Source organism: Xiphophorus couchianus, chromosome 5, assembly GCF_001444195.1.
Source record: "Xiphophorus couchianus chromosome 5, X_couchianus-1.0, whole genome shotgun sequence".
NCBI classification, from domain to species: domain Eukaryota; kingdom Metazoa; phylum Chordata; class Actinopteri; order Cyprinodontiformes; family Poeciliidae; genus Xiphophorus; species Xiphophorus couchianus.
In genome coordinates this window covers 7,575,585-7,595,591 of record NC_040232.1, presented here as the reverse complement: position 1 = coordinate 7,595,591, position 20,007 = coordinate 7,575,585, and the positions used below count along the sequence as shown (strand labels likewise).

General features: G+C 36.2%; 3 protein-coding genes across 5 annotated transcripts in view; 1 reads left to right on the top strand and 2 right to left on the bottom strand.

Moving 5' to 3' along the window:
- The window catches only part of col9a1a (collagen, type IX, alpha 1a), a 28,813-nt gene extending 27,947 nt beyond the window's left edge, over positions 1 to 866 (bottom strand). Inside the window, exon 1 of the mRNA XM_028019067.1 lies at positions 631 to 866. Coding sequence (XP_027874868.1) covers positions 631 to 705 — 75 coding nt within the window. The 5' untranslated portion in view covers positions 706 to 866. The remainder of the gene's footprint in view (positions 1 to 630) is intronic.
- A 2,166-nt stretch (positions 867 to 3,032) lies between these two features.
- Positions 3,033 to 14,102, top strand: hyls1 (HYLS1 centriolar and ciliogenesis associated). Of its 3 annotated transcripts, none has more exons than XM_028018690.1 (12): positions 3,033 to 3,515; positions 4,319 to 4,438; positions 4,548 to 4,667; positions 4,751 to 4,824; positions 5,685 to 5,908; positions 6,109 to 6,164; positions 8,443 to 8,588; positions 9,192 to 9,231; positions 9,345 to 9,399; positions 10,669 to 10,750; positions 11,829 to 11,855; positions 12,291 to 14,102. In XM_028018690.1, exons 2-12 carry the CDS (start codon positions 4,339 to 4,341, stop codon positions 12,342 to 12,344), a joined length of 978 nt encoding a protein of 325 aa, XP_027874491.1. In that variant the 5' UTR covers positions 3,033 to 3,515; positions 4,319 to 4,338; the 3' UTR covers positions 12,345 to 14,102. The 3 variants fall into 3 exon arrangements, with proteins under 3 accessions (XP_027874491.1, XP_027874489.1, XP_027874490.1); XM_028018688.1 differs by having other exon boundaries at positions 3,037 to 3,515; positions 13,888 to 14,102; XM_028018689.1 differs by lacking the exon at positions 3,033 to 3,515 and adding an exon at positions 3,946 to 4,096 and having other exon boundaries at positions 13,888 to 14,102.
- On the bottom strand, positions 13,986 to 18,980 carry mrpl4 (mitochondrial ribosomal protein L4). The gene is made up of 9 exons (XM_028018691.1): positions 18,788 to 18,980; positions 17,803 to 17,884; positions 17,528 to 17,699; positions 17,394 to 17,445; positions 16,588 to 16,705; positions 16,316 to 16,422; positions 15,320 to 15,429; positions 15,160 to 15,233; positions 13,986 to 14,282 (listed from the first exon to the last, which is right to left on the bottom strand). Exons 1-9 carry the CDS (start codon positions 18,833 to 18,835, stop codon positions 14,137 to 14,139), a joined length of 909 nt encoding a protein of 302 aa, XP_027874492.1. The 5' UTR covers positions 18,836 to 18,980; the 3' UTR covers positions 13,986 to 14,136.
- Between the last annotated feature and the right edge of the window lie 1,027 nt (positions 18,981 to 20,007).

Below are 20,007 nucleotides of genomic sequence, written 5' to 3'. Positions count from 1 at the left end.
TTATCATATCATTTATCTTTTATCATGATAAATATCTTATCATGAAAAGAATTTTGATTTATTCTTGTCACAAACAAATTCCAGAAATGATGTTTAAACCCTCTCAAAACTGTCCATGTTGTTGGGAATATTATATTTACTACTTTCTCCACTGCTTTTTCAATGAAAATATCAATAAATTTGAAAATATGTGTGCATTTTAGTAACATGAATCACACTATTTTATGTGACTGGTGACCTAAAGAAGCGTATTACAAATGGGAATGATTTTCAAGAGCAGCATTTGTGTTTTGGGGGTTATAATTGCTGTGGCATGCAGTCAGAACCAAAAGGTTATCTAAAAAATATCATAATATCATTACAATATCAACACAAAATATTGTGATAAAACTTTAAGTCCATGACTTATAGCCTCAAATGTATATAAATTAGTTAAAGTTAATTTCTAACGGGATCACATTACAAAAAAACGTCCTAGAAAATACACTCAACCTTTAGTAAGCAGCTAAAGGCGAGTTAGGTACCAAAATATAGTGACTTGGTAAATAAAAAAAATAACATCCTGCTTAGAGAAATCACAAAAAGTTCATTATCTATTTTCATGCAGCAGTGATGAAAAACGCCTCTCACCTGAGCCGAGCAAATCAGCACAATCTGCAGTAGAACCACCAGCAGAGGCTCCTGATGGGTCCTGAAGACAGCCATGGTTTTCCCAAAGAGCCAGGAAGATACTAAAAAATCTCCTTTCTACCAGATTAGACGAGGCTTTCGGTCAGTCCATTTACCGGTGCTCCCCCCCCCCGACTGAAAGCCCACCGCCTGCTAGAAGGGAGGAAGTGAGAAAGTCCTGACTGTTCCTGAGAAGGTGAGGCTCAGCGGGCTGAAGGAGGAGCGAATACACCCCTGGACTCACAAGGGGGCCATTTTGAAACTAAATGAGGAAGGAAAAATTAGTCTAGTTTGATTCAACCTTTATTTTTCTTCATATATCCATATTTCAAAAATTCTAACATTTTAATTCTCTTCACTTTCCATGTTGTGATTCAGAAAAAAGAATATATAAATCAATCAATCGATCAAATTTTATTTGTATAGCACATTTCAGCAGCGAGGCATTTCAAAGTGCTTTACATCATGTCAAACACAGAAACACAATGCAACATAGAATCAACAATCAAAACACGACATTAAGTCAAGTTCCATCAATACATTTGTAATTGATTACGTTTCAAATACAATCCTAAACAGGTGGGTTTTAGTCGAGTTTGCATCCATAAAAGGTTTACCTGTTACACTCATACTGTGTTATATGGAACAAAATACCTGTTGCTATTTTTATTCCCACTCACGCTCACAATCACACAGTTTAAAACAATGTAGGCAGCATTTTAATGGGCTTCTGGCACCAGGCTCCGTACACTTCTTTCACGGAATTTCGAGCAGGGACTCCCCTCACGGATTTTTGTGCAATTCTATGGTACCTGTTAGTGTCTAGAATTTACAGGGTTTCCGTTACGCGCAGTGACCCTTACGCGCAGTCACTCATATCAAACTTCCTTACAAAGCAAACAGCTCAATTTTATTACCGTAATAAATTAATAGATCACAAACGCTAATTTGTTAGTTTCAGTAAAACTAAGTTGTCATACATAATTCGATCTTCAATTTATAGAACGATAACAGGGAGAAACAGATTTTTGTTTTAAATATCTGGAATACTGCCAAACTGGTGCTGTGTCCTTTTCTGTTTTATCCACATTTTTCACTCCACTGCGTTGTTTTTTTCTATTTTTAAGCAGTTAGAAACTTTAAACTGCTGCTGCGCTAGTTACTCAGCAGGTTGTTGCTAGGTAACCAGATAGTGAGTAAGTTGCTAGGTAACCAAAGAGCGAATGAGTTAGTTGATTCCACCAACCTCTGGACTCACAAGGAGGCTGTTTTGAAATGCAAGTCAAAACAAGTCAAGTTTGATTCAATCTTTTTTTTTTACTTATCCATTTTTCTAAATTTCTATAAATTTAGTTCACTTCACTTTTCATGTTGTGATTCAGAATTTGTTTTTATATCAAGCTTCCTTACAAGGCAAACATTTCAATTTTGTTCATTTCAGCAGATTGTAAACACTAATCTGTTAGCTTCAGGAAAACGTAATTGGTTGATAATTTGTCGATCTTCATCTTATGGAACGGCAACAAGAAGAAATAGCTCACTTTAAACCAGCAGATAGAAACCGAATATGGCTGAAATACATATCACAAAAGAAGTGTTTTGTATCAGTCTATCAATAATAATTGATTAGTTTTTTTGTTTTGTCTTTCCAGTGTAGTAGAACAAATTCACACTGATTTTGAGTTAATAGATCATATGACCCTTAATCTATTGAAGAAAAATCATTAATTTAGACAGAAAAAAGTGCTAAAAAATATATTAAGACCAAAAATGGTATAAAAGTAAGTGTTTCTCATCTACCTAGTCTAATAGCATAATTTCACACTGATTTTGAGTCAGTAGGTCACATGAGGTGGAAGCTACTGAAGAAAAATCTTATTCTCTACATATAAAATTACCTGTAAGATATTTTTTAAAAGACCTAAAATGGAATAAAAAATAACTGTACCTCATCTGGCCAGAGTAGTAGAGTAAATTCACATTGATTTTAAATCAATAGGTCACGTGACTTGTATGCTATTGAAGAAAAAACATATTTTTCAAAGTATAAAATTACCTATAAAATATAGAATAAACCTAAGATGGAATAATGAATGTGCCTCATCTATCCAATTTAGTAAAAATAATTTCACATTGATTTTGAGAAGTCAATGAAGAAAATAAATATTTTTTAATATGAAAATTATTTTTAATATTTTAAATTACTTTACATTAAATAGAATGAGTATGCCTCATGTAATAACACGAATTAGCATTTTTGTGTCAGATGGTCACAAGGCAAGACATCTATTTACTTTTGCTTCTCAGTTTGGTTCGGAAATTTGTTGACGGTCCCTAAGTGAACCTCCGAGCTGTGGAGGAGGGAGCGGCAGAGAACGGGGTCTGTGGAGGCTTCAAAATGGAGAAAAAACAGAGTTAGGCGCCCAACTCATCAAACGTGCTAGTATCAGTTGGGAGATTAAGGAATTTGTCACAAGAACATTTTAGGCAGTCCGTACGCTCTAGTATCTCAACAGTATGCCCGAACAAGTAAAATGTGGCGTGATCTTACAGGCTCTTGACCAGTGGGTGGCGGTAGTTACCGAAAAGCATTAGAGAGGACGAGGAAGAAGAAGATGGCGTTATTTTCAAAGCTCGTTAACGGCTGTTGTCCTGGTGCTTGTGTGTGTACGCTTTTAAACGGCACCGTTTATTAGCTGATGTTGCTGAGTTTTTAGGCAGCAACCTTGTTAAAGAGCTTGATTTTTACACACAAGCGACCATTATGCCGAAGGTTGTTTTTTTTTTTCAGTTAACCGCTGTCTTACTTTTTATGGTGTCGAACTTTTAAACAAATTTTCGCGGAGGTAGGTCAAATTTATTATTTTCAACAACACAATGGCATCAGCCTATGTTATAGTAAATCTACTTGTCGCCGACCAATAACTTAAAAGGCTAAATCAAAACAAAAATGGCATAAACGATAAATTACGTTAGTCTTCTTGAAAAAATACACACAGCGCTCAGTCTGACATTTAATCTTTGTTACGGTAATACTTGTTTTCAGATTACACATTATATTTTAACCATACATTTAATGCTATTTTTGATATTTTTTGAAACATACATTCTTTAAAATATTGATAATAAGCAATAATGCTAAAGTGTGTATGAATTTTAGGCATGAGGTGTTTACATATGTCCATTAGGGCGTAGTTGCTTGTACATCACCTTAACTTGTGCTAAGCTAACGGTAGCATACTTCGTGTGTATTTCTTTACCCTCCCGTATATAAAAAGCACTTTGTTTAACCCTGACATTAGAAGTGTGGCTGAAATATGGGCTATATAAACCCAATAAACATGGCTTGAGCTTAAAAGGAAACTGTTATAGGAAGAGATGGGTAGAGTACTCAAGAGTAAAACTACTTCAACATCATTTTAAACAGGTAAGTAGTAGCCATTTAAGCAATTACTCAATAATAAAGAGTATTTTGTAAAAAGGCTGCGTAAGCACTGATTAAGTGATTCAAAACATCTGATTTAATATTTAAAAATGATACCATTTGACAGACAGAAAATATGAAGTTATGTACAATTTCTGGTCCAGATGTACAAATAAATAACAAAATTTAATATTAGGCTTTTGTGTGTTTACTTTCTCTCTCAAGAACATAAAATTGACAACATTATGGACAACCTGGACTTCTCAGAAGAAGAAATTCAACAGCAACTGGCTATACTTGGCTATAAGACCATACCAAAACACAGGCTGCTGGAGTTTAAGCAAGGTCATCTTCATGAGCCATATGTCTCTGCTTGGAAGAATTTGAAGTTGTAGATATTTATGTGCTGAACAAGAAAACAAATCTTTTATTTTTCTTGTATGCATCCTGTCAGATCTTGATGAACTGATACGCCATGGGCAGTGGAAAAACCTGGCCTCTCCCACACCTATAAGCATACATGCTCAGGCAGCAGCATCTCTGTCAAGTCTTCCTGCTTATACTAAAGAAAAAGGTGAGCGGCACAGTTATTTAAACCCACCTATTCATGATGCTGGTAACGGAGTTTTCCTTAATTTTTGCTTTACTTCCCCACAGTCAACCTGTCATACAATTACAAATCAGGGGATGGATTTTTTCTACATGAAGAAAAAACGGGCCGTGACTCAACGGTAAATAATATGAAGCTACACCCAGATGTAGTTGTATTTTTTCACTGTTCTTTGTAGTTGCTGGCTACCATCACTTGCTTTACTTACATCTGTCACCTCCGCCATTTTTTCTTTTCACTATCACAAACTTATTCATCTCTCCTCCTCCGTCAGCTCTCTACACTGGTGTGCCTGCGACACCAATAAAAGTTCTACTGGGTTGAAAAGGCAGCCTGTTGATTAGTTTTTGCCCTGCAGCTACGTAGTGACTGGAGGCTTGTTTATCGTTCAATAATAAATAGTCACCAGTACCAAATTAGGAGTGCACCCATTTATCGGTCAGCCAATTTATTGGCCCTGATTTCCTTAATTTTGGGAGATCGGTAATCGACCAATGCGTTTATGTGAACCCAATCTTATTCCCCGATCTTATCTACCTCAGTAAAGGTCTAAAAATCAGCCTCTGTCCTCTTCTGCTCTCCTGTAAGAGATGTTTGACTGATTGACCGGCCCACCAGGTCTTGTCTGCATGTTTGCAGTTAACAATTGTCATCCCACTGCTGCCAACTCAGCAACTTTTTCGCATTATTGAGCAACATTTCAGACAAAAAGAAAATTGGTATCGGTCAAAATCGGAATCGGCAGGTCAAGTATTTTTAAAGATCGGTAATTGCTGATCAGCCAGAAAACAATCGGTGCACCCCTAACCAAAATAGTCCTCCAGTCCTCTCTCAAGAATGTTTTGATCCATCCATACTACTTTTACAAATAAGGTCTCAAGAAAAACTATAAATGTATTGATTTGTAATTGCTTTTTCCTGCCAAGAAAACACTCTAGTTAACGTTATTTGGTTGACTTGTTCAATTTTGTAAATGCACAGCTGTCCAATACACCGAAGAGCGAACACAGTGGATGGTCACTTAGCTGTGGCGACTCGTACGCTGCACTGTCTGTGGGTCCAAGGCTGCATTTCTCAGCTGATGCTCCTAACAGGCTACAGGAGGAGCCAGATACCGAAGACACCCTGGACTCTCTGCTGTCTGACAGCTACACTTCCTGTTCAGACCACCAGCAGAGGCGATTAATAAAGAGAAAGGTTTTAAGGTGGGTTTAAGCTGAGCAAAGCTCAAACTTTCCAACTTATTTGCTTTTTTTTAGGTGTGGGGGAAACCCTGAAATGTAAATTTTTAATTAAATGTAAATTATAATCAATATAATTTATACCACTTAGGTGTTTGCAGAGGTTTTACAGAAACACTGACCATGTGATTTCTGATGTCATTGTTTTTACTTTTTATTCTCAGAAAACGAAAAGGAAAGTCTTTCATCTGTTCTGAATCGATTTACACAGATGACTCAGGTAATGTAGACCAATTTATATACCCAGTATTCATCCACCTTCAACCACAAACTTTGATGTGTTTTCCATGAATTTATTTTTATTTGATTAAAACAATCACAAAGTAGAGTAAATATCGGTTAACAAATCAATATAAACAAATCAAGAGATACTACCAAATAGTCTCCAGCAGCTGGGGCTGTTTCAGCTGTGAGAAGAGGCGTGTAAGGTCTCTGGATTTCAGCTAATCCTCTTAGCTCCTTCCTCCAACCTCCTGCCTCTGTTGATCCTTCACCCCACACACCTCAGCCAAGCGTGCTGCCGCCATGTACAAAATGTATAATGATCAGTGGGACAGAGAGAGCGATGACGAGAAGGATTCCCTTTACTCCTCTTTCTGGTCAGACGGAGAGGCGGAAGACAAGGAGGAGGACGTGGAAATTATGAGACCCGTCAACGATCCAGAGGATTCACCTCCAGAGAGTTCAGGGGAGGAACGCCTGCAGTTAAAAAGCCCGCAGTTGTTTAATGAGGGGACTCTGGAAGAGGAAAGTGATTATAGTGATGATGGGAAAACTACTGATGGTGCAGCAGAAAGCCCAATGACCTCTGGATATGGCACATACAGAGCGGAGGAGCAGAACCAAGCAGACCAGAGGGACGATCATTATGTGAACAGGTTTACTCAAAACAGCCAAGAAGATCTTTCTGAGTTCAGAGACGATAAAGAAGTCTCACGGCTGCTCAGTAGCTTCACTGAGTTTGATAATGAACCGACGCATGGACTGGATGTAAGGGAGCCTGTGGAGTTTGTGTCCGATGACGTAGTTGACGGGAAACTACCTGTAGAACCAGAACCAAAGGAACAGCATCTTCACACTGATGCGCTCTTGTTTCACAAGAAGGGCTTAGAAGATGGGATAGATGGAGGCGAAGAAGAAAAACAGGAGAAACTGCTGCACAATCTGGAGGAAAATGCAGAAAGCGTGTCAGCGATTGATGTTAAAGACGAATCTTCAAGAAACAAAGGTGTCAGGTTCTTCAACTCCATGAAGGATTTTATCTTGCCTGGTAAAAACCTGCACAAATGTTGTCCAAACTTTTTGCTACAAAAATTTACTCTACAAAACCACAAAATCTTACCAAGTATTTTTGGTTTAGTTTCTAGTGCAAAAATCGCTGTTCATTTGAAATAAGACAAAACTAATAAGTTACTTTTCAGCAAGATATAAAAGCTTATTTTAACTCATCCATCCATTCATTTTCTTACACTCTTATCCCATCAGAATCATGAGGGCTGCTGGTGCCAATCTTGCAAGATTGCATTAGTATAAGACAGGTCAATAGTTTCTATATTTTTGGGGTTCATTTTCTTTTTTTTATTATTATTATTCGGGGTTGATTTTTTTAAATTTTTTCTCTCTCTGTAAGACTAGCTTTTGAGGAATAGCAATCAATAATTGTGATTGCAGTTGCTCCTAAATTGCTATGAATGCAAAGACTTTCTGTTAATGTTATTTATCCAGATGAAAAAGTGTCCGTCTGCCTTAACCAATTATGCTGCAGGTCAGGGGACCGCCCAAAATCCCCCAGAGGGCCACAAGCAGCCGCACTTTGGACACCCCTTTTTTATGCTTTGCTTCATACTGAGGGTTTGAACCCTCAACTATTGAGAAACGGTTGCTTCCTGCAGGTGTGGACTTTGACAAACTTCTTAAATTTACCCAATTGCTAAAGTTGATCGACACTGTAACGCGCCAGTTCGCCGCTATGAAGCTAACTGGAAGCTGCCTGTGCTGAACAACCAACTGAACAACCGTCCTCCACTGCAAAGAGGGAAATGCAAAGCCAAACAAAATGGCTGTTCATGTTAATTCAATATTTAGAAGCGTAGCTAACACTGACTGAACGGCTTTGTTCGCTTCCTCCACCACCATTCCTAAAACTACAGGCTAACTACAATTGACATCATTGTTCAAAATTTATTTTTGTGTTTGTTGATTGGCTAGGTTGAAGTTCTACCGGAAGAATCCAAGTCAATGGGAGAAATCCCAGATGCAGCAAGGAAGGGAAATGAGAATCGAGTTAGCTTGCATAAGACAATGCCAGGCTAGAGTTTACCTGGTGGTCATATGAAAAGATGTCTGTACGTTTAAAAAAAACTAAACATTATCTGTAGACTGCAGTCATCCTTTTTCATTTTTCACTTCTGTATACAAATACAACCTCATGCTCATGCTTTCAAAACCAGAGCTTTACTATTTGAGAGCAAAGCGTAATTTTGTTCATTGTCTATCAGATGTTTCGAGCTGCTTAGAAGAGCGAATGGCTGAACTTGATCTAATCTCAGATCGGAAAGATTACGATGCAGATGAGAACGACTCCCAGGGTTCAGAGAGCGAAGCTGTTGACTTCACTGCCTTAAAATCGTATATTGACGTCGTGGTGAGTGAAGCAGTTTTCATAGTTACATTTATTAAAGCTGCAGTATGTCTTTTATTTAAAAAATTGTTTTTTGCGTATTTATCACTGGTGACGGTATCTGTGAAAACAAATCAAGCTCCTCTTCTTATCCCAGGGCTCCCAAGACTAATTACAAAAATACACAGCTTAGTCAGAAAGAGCCAATCAGAGCCAGGAGGAGGGTCTTAGCGCTGTCAATCACTCTCTACAGCTGGTTCACATGAATGCCATGAATGCTAAGGCTATTTAGCACAGCCACCGATGATGGCTGATAAACGTTTCTTATGTAACAATAAGTTGTTTTTCCACCATTAGCACATTGAGCAGCCTACAGGAGGATGATTGACAGCACAAAGACCCGCCTCCTGGCTCTGATTGGTTGTTTTTTTGACCAGGAGCAATTCTGCAGATCAAAAGTAGGATTTGGAGGAGGTTGATTATTTTTTCACAAATTATCTGTCTCATACTAAATTGTCACAACATGGTGACAGTTTTAATAAATATGGAAAAAACATACTTTTACAAAAGTTACGTTCTGCAGTTCTAAATGTAAAAATGTCTGATTTTTGACATTTTTACCTTCAGACTCAAAGTGATCGTGAAGTACGGCCCAAACCAAAATCCTGTAAGTAACCATCAATGAAGGAACTGATCACAGCTAAGCTTTATCGTTCTAGATCTCTCTATTTCCATACATTGTTGTAAAATACTTAAACTTTTTTATAACTTGTGTTTCAGTCATCCGCCCGGTGATGTGCCAAAGAGCCTTTAAGAAGAATGATCCAGTGACTAGGTAAGTTAGAAATATCTCTGCAAGGCACAAACATTTATCCACATCTAGGTCAAATCTAAGAAAACAATAAAATACTCTTTTTATTGTGTCAAATGAAGAGCTAAATGTTTAAAATTAAGCAAAACTACCTCTTTAATTTTTCCTAAAACCACATGTAGTTTGAAGAGTCTGCAGAGTGAATTATTACAGGCTTCTGATCTCAAGATGTAGATTTTCCTTAATTGGGTTTTGTTGGGCACGCACCAGTACAAAGCCTAAAAGGGTCTGTATTATTTTTCCAGGTACATGGTGCCATTTTATAGCATAATCAAGTAACTATGGTTGACACCCTGTTTCTATAACAACTACCTTCAGTTGTTATAGAAATGCTGTAAATATCAAATATGATTTAAAATGAATTTTATTGCCTTCAAATTGGGTCACTGTCTCTTTAAGAACGAATGCTCTTTCTGAAACATCACATCGCTGGCTAGTTTGAAGGAGCTGAGTGGTAGAAGCTTGGAAAACTGCAACTCAGAGGAGGAGCTTTGTCCTTGAAGGCAGGGCTAGGTCCACCCATGTGTTTTTCGCAGCTTAATGGTTGCCATGGAGATTCCAGGACTTCTCAAGCACGCATGAAAGAATCAAGGCAACACTCCAGGAATGTTTTTGATGAGGAAATAACATTATAACATGATGTAAAGCTCAAAAAAGTTGATTTTACACGATACTGCACTTTTAAATCACCAGGTCCAGCAGAAAAGATCAGATTCCCATTCAGTGGGGGAGGATTATGGAGCTGGGTTTTGACTACTTAACTCCACTGAAGGGAACTCTTGGTTCTTGAACATATGAACACATTTTGGACAATTTCACTCTCCCAGCTTCGTAGGAAGATTTTAGTTTTGGTCTCTTTAGTTTCAACTGGACAGATTCTGACCTCAACCTGATTTAACAGCTTTGGGGTTGATTAAGACACGAATGGTTTTCCTCATCCATCATCAGTGTCTGGCCTCACAAATGCTCTACTGGGAGAACGGTGGAAAATTCCCACAAATGGACTCCGAAACCTTGTGGAAATAATTTTTAGAAATTATAAAGATGTGACAGAAAATATGACAATGAATACATAAAACCAGACTTGAATTGTGTAGTGTTCACTGCAGTCTTTGATTGGCGTCATCCTTGGTATAAAGGTCTTCAAAAATCCGTTTTCGCTTTGACTGTTTGCTTTTGGAGTCTGCTGCTCTAGTTTGACGCCAGCTGCTGTGGATACTTTTGCCTCTGCAGGTATTTCCAGTACAAGGAGATGTGGGACGCGTTCCAGGTGCCTGGAGACAACGTCAGGAAAGCTCTCCGATGGGAGATTAAGGTACGGAAACATGGCCGTGTTTCAAACTCTCCTCATTGAGCAATGTTCGGTTTAACTGCTTTACTGGAACAATGCACCAATATCACATTTGTACAATTTAGTTTTTCAAAGATGTAGAAGTATTTATATAAATTACACATTTAATGTTTCTTTGTGTTAAGTGGAGATTCACAGATCCGATATTAACATCTGTATCAGTCCAGATATTGGAAAACAAATTCTAAATTGAACGGATCTATTGAGTCTAATTTATCCTCTGAGAGACGTTACGCTTTTTGTAGAATTTACTTTCTAGTGCAAACATTGTAGTACACTTGACATAAGACAAAACTTACAAGTAACTTTTCAGCAAGATATAGGAGCTCGTTCTTAGTCAATAATTCCTTATTATTGATGAAAAGGAACTGGTTCTATTAGCAGAAGTTTCTTATAATTTAGTTTTGTCTCATTTCAGGTGTACTAAGATATTTTCACTAGAAACTAAACCAGAAATGCATGATAATATTTAGTTTTTGCTGTGTTTTACTTTTACATGCTTGACCAAGGTAGTCAGCTTACAGTTTTTGTCAGTCTCTTTATTATTTATTTTACATTGGATGTTTTACTCCTAATTGCACTGAGTGAAAATATTAAAGTTGTTTTGACATGTTTGACCAAGCTTGTGAAGCTGTTGGTGTTTAAATTTAATCTACCGGTGCAGAGTTATTACATGAATTTGTACTAAAGTACATTTATGTCTGTTTTTAAAAAAAAAATGTATTCAATTCAGCGCTGTTTTTCTGTATCGGATCGGTATTGGTCGACAACATCGGTGTGACAGAAGTGGATCCGTGCATCCCAGGTTTCTTTGGTTGGTTCTTTCACCAACCTCTAGGTGGCAGTAATGCGCCAACTAAGTTCAGTTAGTTGTCTGTTTAAAAAAAAAGAAACATTTTATTTCAATGCAGAACTGTTTTTGTTTTGGATTGTATTGGAAGTAAAAAAATTGGTGGATTGGTGCATCAGTAGTAGTGTTAAGTTTAGAAATACCTGGTAAATGTCAAACTTAAATTACGTCATATTTTTGTTTGTTTTTCAGGAAAAACTTTCATACCAGCCTCTCCCGGTAAGTATTCGCCATTATTTGTCCTGAAACCTGTAGCATAAAAAATTAGTTTTCCTCACAGTTTTGGTCAGTTACACGGATCATTTTGTAGTTAAATTTATTATTTATGTGGTTCAGCTAAGATATCACACCAATGGGAAACATGTTTGACTCCATGACAGATTTTTATGCACACTTTAAAACAGAACTATTTTCACTTTTTAAAAAAAAACAACATATTTTTGTTGAGGTTTTTGTTTTCATCATGGAGATTTTCAGGACATGTGCAAATTAATTTACTATGAAGTTAATAAATATGATTGAAAGGATAAATCATAAATTCAACTCAGAGTGTAGTCTAAGGAGAGCATAAAGTGTTTAAACTGAGACGTTTTAAGTATTTTTATCAGAATGTAACATTGAGACTTCTTCCAACCTTCTTCAAATTATCCTTAGGTGTATTTTAAATCTTCTAGGATGACAGATTTAACACAATGTTGCTTGTTTTGATGCAGTCAAGTATTTTACAGATAAACATACAAAAGAGAAATGTAGGACAAAACTGTTTTATTCACCAAAATAAAGAAGTTTATCAACAAATGAGAGTTGACTGCAACAAAATCACGTTCTAGTGTTAAGCTGGTGCATCAGAAAGATTTTTGTTTGAATTTTTATTGTTTTTGCTTTTTTTTTTAATGTGTAGCAGTAGTAGCAGCTGCTTACAGGGATTTATGATTTATGAATGCACTGTCAGATCTGGACCAGAAGAGGGCAGCATAGCCTCTGCTGATTGCATAATAACCAGTTTTGCTTCTGGGCAGAAATGCCAGGAGTTAAAACTTTTTAGCTGAGTCATATTCCTCCTCATTCAGAGGAAGGAAATGCACAGAGACACGTACAACTCTGCTTTATGGATTAAAAAAATGATAATAATGTGATCATGGAGAAATAAATTTAGAATTTAATTTTACAATTATGTGAAAACTTGAATATATTTAGTCAAAAAGCCATAAATTTGCATCAATTTATGATGAAACCATAGTTTCTTTGATATTGAAAAGTCAGAAATTTGTAAGAAAACAATCAGCAAAACAGTCCCATAACATGATGGTGCCACTTCCATACTTCAGTTTGGATGGTTAAAAGCTTCCTCAATTTTCCTCCAATTGTAAAAATGGTCATTATGTCCAAACATTTCCACTTTAGCTTCATCAGGCCACAACACATGTCTCCAAAAATGAAGATTTTTAAAATGGCTTCTTATTCTCTGAGCAGCATTTCAGCCCATGTTGGTACAGGACACATTTCACTGAATATTGATGCGATGATGACCAGCTTTATCAGAATCTTCACATTGTATCTAGCTTTTGTTTTGGGGCTAATCTGCAGATTTTGGACCAAAACCTTTAATCGCTGGACACAGAACCCGTTTCCTTTCCAAAAGGCCTGATAATTGGACGTTCCCATCATGTCTATACTTGTGCATAATTCCTTGAAACAGATGAACGCAGCACCTTCACAGAGTGATCCAGACTCTTCCTGATGTCTCAGCTGATTTGTTTTGACTTTCTAATCATGTCAAACCAGAAAGCAGTTTGTTTCAGGTGTGGCCTTAAAATACATCCACAGGTGTGCCTCCAATTAACTCAAACATGTCTCCAAAGTCTGGACAATCACAAACCATTGTTTAAAGAGATTGCAAAACCTCTGACTTTAAAGACATTAATAGATAAATCTGACATATTTTCTCATTATTGTAGCATTTATCACATGTAAATAATCCTGGTAATTCTGACCAACCTAAAAAAAGAAGTTTGATCTAATTTAACTTCAGACAGTGAGGTAAAAAAAAATCTGAACTACATTTCTAAGAGCTGATGTAGCGTCGCTGGGAATGTGTTAAGTAATATGAGATCTCGCGTTTAAACAATGCGTCACCTCCCACTTCCTGCTCTTAATTGAACACCTTGTTCTGGAAGAAACGATCAAAGCATCCTGCCCAGGTGTGACGAGGAGGGCGCTCTAATCTGCTGTCTTTATTGTGTTTGAGCAGAAGCCCCGAAGGGTTTATGTTCCCAACACCTACATGGTGCCGACGCAGAAGAAACGCTCCGAGCTTCGCTGGACGATCAGGAACGATCTGGCAAACCGTCGCCTCCCACAAAAGTTTAATTCTCAGTTTTAAGCTGCACAATTTTCAAAACTGTTTTTGTACTTTTTACAAGTATAATTATTTATTGTGACATTCAGAATAAACAAATAAAAACAGTCTTGTTGTCAGTGAATTTGACACAGATCAGTTCTAAGGGAAGTCGGAGTACGGCAGCTTGAACGGGTAAAGAAACGTGTAACGCTCGTCGTGCCAGAGGAGCTTCTCCTCCAGAAACCTGACCGTGTCCAGAGTCAGGATGATGGCTTCATGTTTCAGCATGCTGTGCACATTGAGACCTGACGGGGAAAACAACATTTAATCCAGTTCGATTAAAACAACCCAAAGGAAAAAAAAGCATTCAGAAAAAAGAGTTGGAAATCTGGGATTAAAAACTAACGTTTTGAAATTAATATTTTCTAGGAAAACACTTGAAGCACACTAGAAAAAAAACTCAATTTTGAGTTTCTGAATCTGCTTTTTTAAGAATTCCAAGAATCTTGGAAATCTCAGAAGTCCAAAGTTTTTCTAGAATATTTAAACTTTTCAACATTATTCTGTAAAATCTGAGATTGAGTTTCAAAAGTTGAAAACTTGAGAGAAAAAACCAAGAAATTTTGAAATTAATCTAAATTTCTGAAGCGTTTTCTAGATAATTTGAGATTTTAAAAATTTTAGCTTTCTAGCTATTGCTAGATTTTTTTTTTCCCCCAGAAAATTTCTGAGATTTTTTTTTTCAAGCAAGTTTTCAACTTCTGAAACTAAATCTCCAATTTGGAGTTTGAAAAGTCAAATATTCAACTTTTCACACTTATAAAATTTCAGATTGAGTTTCAAAATCTGGAAACCTGCTAGAAAAAAACTAAAGAAATCTGGAAATTAGTGTTTAGACCTTTTCTAGAAAATTACAGATTTATTTTTTTTAATTGTGTTTTCTAACAAATTTTAACTTTTGAATTTCAGAAATTGTAAGTTTTCTAGAAAATCTGAGGTTCTTTCTAGCACATTTTGAAAATTTTATATAAAAAAACTTGGACATTGTAGTTAGAAAAGTCAAATTTTCAACATTTAAAACTCAGAAATCTTTTATATTTCCAGAATTTCAGAGTTTTTTGGCAGCTATTTACTACTTTTCTATCTGCAATGGCTCTAATGCACAGGTTGTACTTTACTCACCGATGGCTGGAATAAGGTTTACTGTCTTTAGGTTTGCTGTAGCTTGGAGGATATTTTCAGAGAACTCTTGAGACCTAAACGCAGCCATGGAATAAATTAGAATAGATCATTTATGTAAGCTCATTTGCTCTGATTTACACCAGTAAGGTAAGATACCCACACATCAACCAGCAGCACAGACTCTCCCCAGTGTCTGTTTCTGATCAGCTCCAGCAGGTACTGGGAGTCTGGCGTGGGAATGTTCAGGGAGTCCACTACGTGGAGGTATTGCTACAGAAAACAGAAGGTCAGAGATATCAAAAAATATTATGGAGACAAGTGATGGGCAAGACTAACTGAAAATGTAGCTGCACTGACCGAAATGCGATAGACTAACACTGAAATTAGCCGAAGCTAATGCTACAGCGCTAAACTCAGATTATATCTACAATTTAAGTCTACCACAACTCTTCAGCAACAATGTCATTTTGACATAATTTACAAGTTCTATAATATAAAGGAATACAATAACTATTGTTTTATTTTGTGTGAAACGAAATTATTGGGAGAGAAAATGTTAGGAGAGGAAACGGAACTACTGCGCAAACGGTTTTCACCCTCTTCAAAATAAGAGCATGACTCCTTCAAGAATTAACGGTCGATAAAAATGTCAATATAGATTGTCGAACTTTTCTCAACCGAAAGATTAAGAAACGGGAGCCAATTAGCGCTTCAGAATTTATCCAGAATATATTTTATTATTTTCAAAGTTAGCAAAAGTGCTAAACGCAAATTTTGCTCAGCTATTAGCACATTAGCTAAGGTGTGGAGACAACAAATGACACCGCGATTGTTTTTGTGTTGCATACTGCTCGATAAAAAAAAAAAAGATTAAATTATTTTTTAAAACAGTTATTACTCTGCAATCCAATAGGAAGCACCACTAAATAATGTAACGCAACAACTTAATCCAGAATAACTTGAATACAATCTACATTTATTGCCAACAGAATCCTTTGTTGTACTTGTTGAAGAACAATCCATCATCCTCTGTTTGCACACATGATCTGGTTAGCATTAATAAACTCCATATTTTTAACATAAGTTACTGACATTAATTATTTTCCATGCCACAGCTGACAGTACTATAACCAACTGAACTGAATATCATATTTACCTGAGCCATCTTGGAGCTTAGTGCCACTTTCAGCCCCTGAACTCGTACTTTCATGGGTAACATGTAGTAGTAACTGTTGGGTCCTCTTGGCCCATGAGAAACTCCACCTGAGGGAAAAAAACAATGTGAATCCTTCTAGATCACATCAGTAAAGGAAGCTGCATCTGAATTTATGGCTCAGGAGAGAAGTTAGCCATCTTTATAAGTGCAACAGTTTAGTTTAAGTGGAGGGCATCTATTTAAAAACTAAATTAAACAGCAGATGACGCTACCTCCTCTCCACAGCGGCGATCGGATGCTTCCATGGCGAGCTCTTCCGCTTCCTTTTTGTTTCCATGGCTTCCTGCCTCCGCCTCGCACCTCTGACCTCACCTTTGTGTTAGCATGACTCTGTGAAACGTTAAAATAATGTCAGATTATTAGTTGTTTCTATCACAGCCAAGAAAATAAACTTAGAAAAACAAAGTAACTCTAAAAACGTTTTTTAAATAGATCATTTTCTGAAAAAACAAAAAATAGAAATTACCTTTTAAAATCCACTTTTTGCTTTCAAAAAGTGGATTTTATTTCAATCATCCCTTCTGTGTTGTACGACAGAGTATTAGTATTATCAGTGGCATAATCAAAAAGTTCAAAATCCTCCTACTGACAATGATTTGATGCTGTTGTGTGAAAAGATTTATTGCTTCTTTATCTGTAAAACTGATAGTATAACTTCACAAGATTGTCAACTGTTTTAATTTTCCGGTATTTTTTGTGCAGGAGTTCCCAAAGTTACTACTTCATTGCCCTAATATTATGACTTTATTCTGGTAATATTAAAACTTTATTCTTGTATTAATGAAACTTTATTGTTGTACAACTGTACACTTGTAATATTATGACAGCTACTCCTTAGTTAAGGAAACCCAGATTTTTGGTTAAAATTTTTAAACCAATTAGAATAATTAACTAATTAATCATACAGTTTAATAACACACTGTAGCATTCAGCACATGGAAATAATTTTGATAATTCTAACTGACAGTGAGAAAAAAAGATGTAGGTAAACTTCTGGTTTCAACTGTATTTAACTTACAATTCTTTTGTAATTTCTCTGCCAGGTTTCAACAGCGTGTAGAATATCAAGCCTGTATTAAGAGAACAAAGATCAGTTTAAACCTGCAGTGGTCTGAGAATCTTAATTCAGCATGATGAAAGGTTTCTACATACCTTGGAGTCACTGCAAAGACATCAGGGTGGAGTTCAGTCAGACCCAACGGTTCGCTGTCCTTACTCTCCAGAGTGTCCACCCACGTCCGCACGGGGCTCAGGTGAGCAGGAAGTGCCGCATCGCACTTCCTGATTAGAGGAAGGGAGGAGTCTTCTGGAGGTGGAGGACGCTCTGCAAGGATAAACGAAACAAGTGAAGAGAGAAAAATTTACATGTTTGTGTTAACCAGCTGTTACGATGAAAGTCATTTAATTAACCTCCATGTTAGACTTACTTAATCTGTCAGGATCCACAAGATTAGAGGGAAGGCGTAAGTTTGGAGGTAGAGCGGTCTCACTGGAGAAAGATGAGGCAAACTGAGGAGAGAAAAATAAATAAAAATACTGAAATACTGTATAAAGAGAAATACAAGTTTTAAAATGTAATCAAACACTTTAGCTGCAGCTGAATGCAGGAATACTAGATGAGTAGACCTTTCATGAAAATTGCTATTTTCGAAACCATTTTCAAGTAATATAATAGTAATGACAAAATAATGGAAGAAAACTCTCAATCAATAATCTTTAAATTCTAATGAGCATTTAACACTGGAACTGGAAGACATTTTAAATATAAAAAATAAATAAACAAAACAACAGAAATGACTAATAAAATGAATTATAAAGTCTCTGTAAACAAAAGTGTCTTTTAAAAAAGCAGCTACTTGAGACCAAAGGACCAGACTGAAGATTTTTGCCATCCAGTTTTTGGTAGAAAGAGAGAAAAAAGAAAAATAAATCATGGAAATGGAAATTATGGAGATAATGTTAATTTATCATGTGATTAACTGATGTATTCTGACAGGCCTAACAATGCACATCTTATACAAATTTATTTAAACTACCCTACCCAGCTGTAGAGCTCTTTGAATCTGAGCATGCCATTTTAATAACTGTACAGTATTTTTATTATGCTGTAAGTTTGTTCTTACTCTAAAGTCTGTTATTCTTATATTGTTTTACCTTAGTATGAATCTGCTGAATAGGATACTTTATCTGACCCTGATTTCTGACTGCTATAGAGACCAGATATTCACTTAAAAATGCATAAAAAGACTCTTAATATCATTTTTGTCCTTTATGTAAAATTAAATCGGACTAAACCTTTTCTGTCATGGTTAACAGCAGGTTAACGGTGTTATCTTTCTGTCATTTTCACTACATATGACGGTAATAACAGACGGACTGCAGCATGGAGACCGCTAGCTGGGAATAACTCACCCTTCGAGCCGCTCCTCTGCTGAAAACTAAACAAGAGAAACGAAGCATGTTCTTTTCTTCTTCTTCTACGAACAGAAACTTTTATCCCTGTTACATTTAAAAACTCCAAGCTACAACAACAAACATGATAAAGGGAGGCAGCAGGAAAGGTCGTGTGACAGCCTTTTCCGTAAGCTGAGATAGAGGCGCATATTGATGACGTTTATGGAAGTTCAGACATGCGCAGTTCACAAAAAGCCTTTTTAGAATAAACCTTTACAAATAATACAATAACAAGCTCTATTCGAGAAGAATACAAAGTACAAAACTCAGAATATACGGAAGACAAAAATAAAGATTTAAATTTAGATATAAAAATATTGTTAGATGTTGTAGGAGCTATTTCTCCATTATTTTCAGTTAAAGTTTAGAATGTAGATTATTTAGTTTATTTTTTTGTTTTATAGTTGATTTATAATTAGAATGTTTATTTTGTTGTTTCTAAATAAGTTTTTGGTTAGTAATTCACTTAATTAGTTAATTGATTTCAGTTTGGGAAGTGGGTGTGTTTCACAGTATAAATACGGAGAGTTTAGATGAGTCTTTAGGCACATGGGTGGTCATATGGTTTTTTACCTGTCCGTCTGTCATCAGTCAGTGTTATCAGTGAGAACAGGTGCAGGAGTTAGGATAGGTTTATCCGAAGCCTGTAACTTGTTTTAGCAAAAGATTGAATAAAAGTAAACTAAGAGCATTTTGACTGTTTGACCTTTGTTGGACTGCGTAAACCAGAACCCATGATGCCCAGTATTGACTGTTTGAGTTTATTTCATTTTGTTTTGATCACTTTTGAGATTTGAATTTTTTTTTTGATTTTGGAATTAAGTTTTCGGGACAAATAGTCAACATAGATGTACAAACAAAATGATTGATAAAGTTGAAATAGAAAGAAAAAAGAAAAAATATTTCTGGGGGTGCTATTAGACCACAAAATCTGCTGGAAAACACAAATTATACTATTTAAAATTATTCATAGCACAAGTAGGACTTTGTAAACATTCTTTTAAAGTCAAATATATTGAAACGCTGTGATTTGGTTCAGTACAAAACTGCACAATTTATGTTTAAGCAAGATACAAAGAGCTTTAAGAGAATCTTCCAAATATGTTCTCTGGCAGGTAGAAAGCTTAGAAACTTAGAAAGCGTTAAGATAAAAAAAAATAAATAAATTCCAGCATGTC

Coding starts and splice junctions, on each gene's coding strand:
- hyls1 (XM_028018688.1), top strand. CDS start 4,339: ATGGACAACCTGGACTTCTCAGAAGAAGAAATTCAACAGCAACTGGCT. Junction 4,825..5,684: donor AAACGGGCCGTGACTCAACG/GTAAATAATATG, acceptor GTAAATGCACAG/CTGTCCAATACACCGAAGAG. Junction 9,400..10,668: donor AAGAATGATCCAGTGACTAG/GTAAGTTAGAAA, acceptor TTGCCTCTGCAG/GTATTTCCAGTACAAGGAGA.
- mrpl4 (XM_028018691.1), bottom strand. CDS start 18,835: ATGCTTCGTTTCTCTTGTTTAGTTTTCAGCAGAGGAGCGGCTCGAAGG. Junction 16,423..16,587: donor ATCGCCGCTGTGGAGAGGAG/GTAGCGTCATCT, acceptor TTTTTCCCTCAG/GTGGAGTTTCTCATGGGCCA. Junction 15,234..15,319: donor TCTGTGCTGCTGGTTGATGT/GTGGGTATCTTA, acceptor GGCTGCGTTTAG/GTCTCAAGAGTTCTCTGAAA.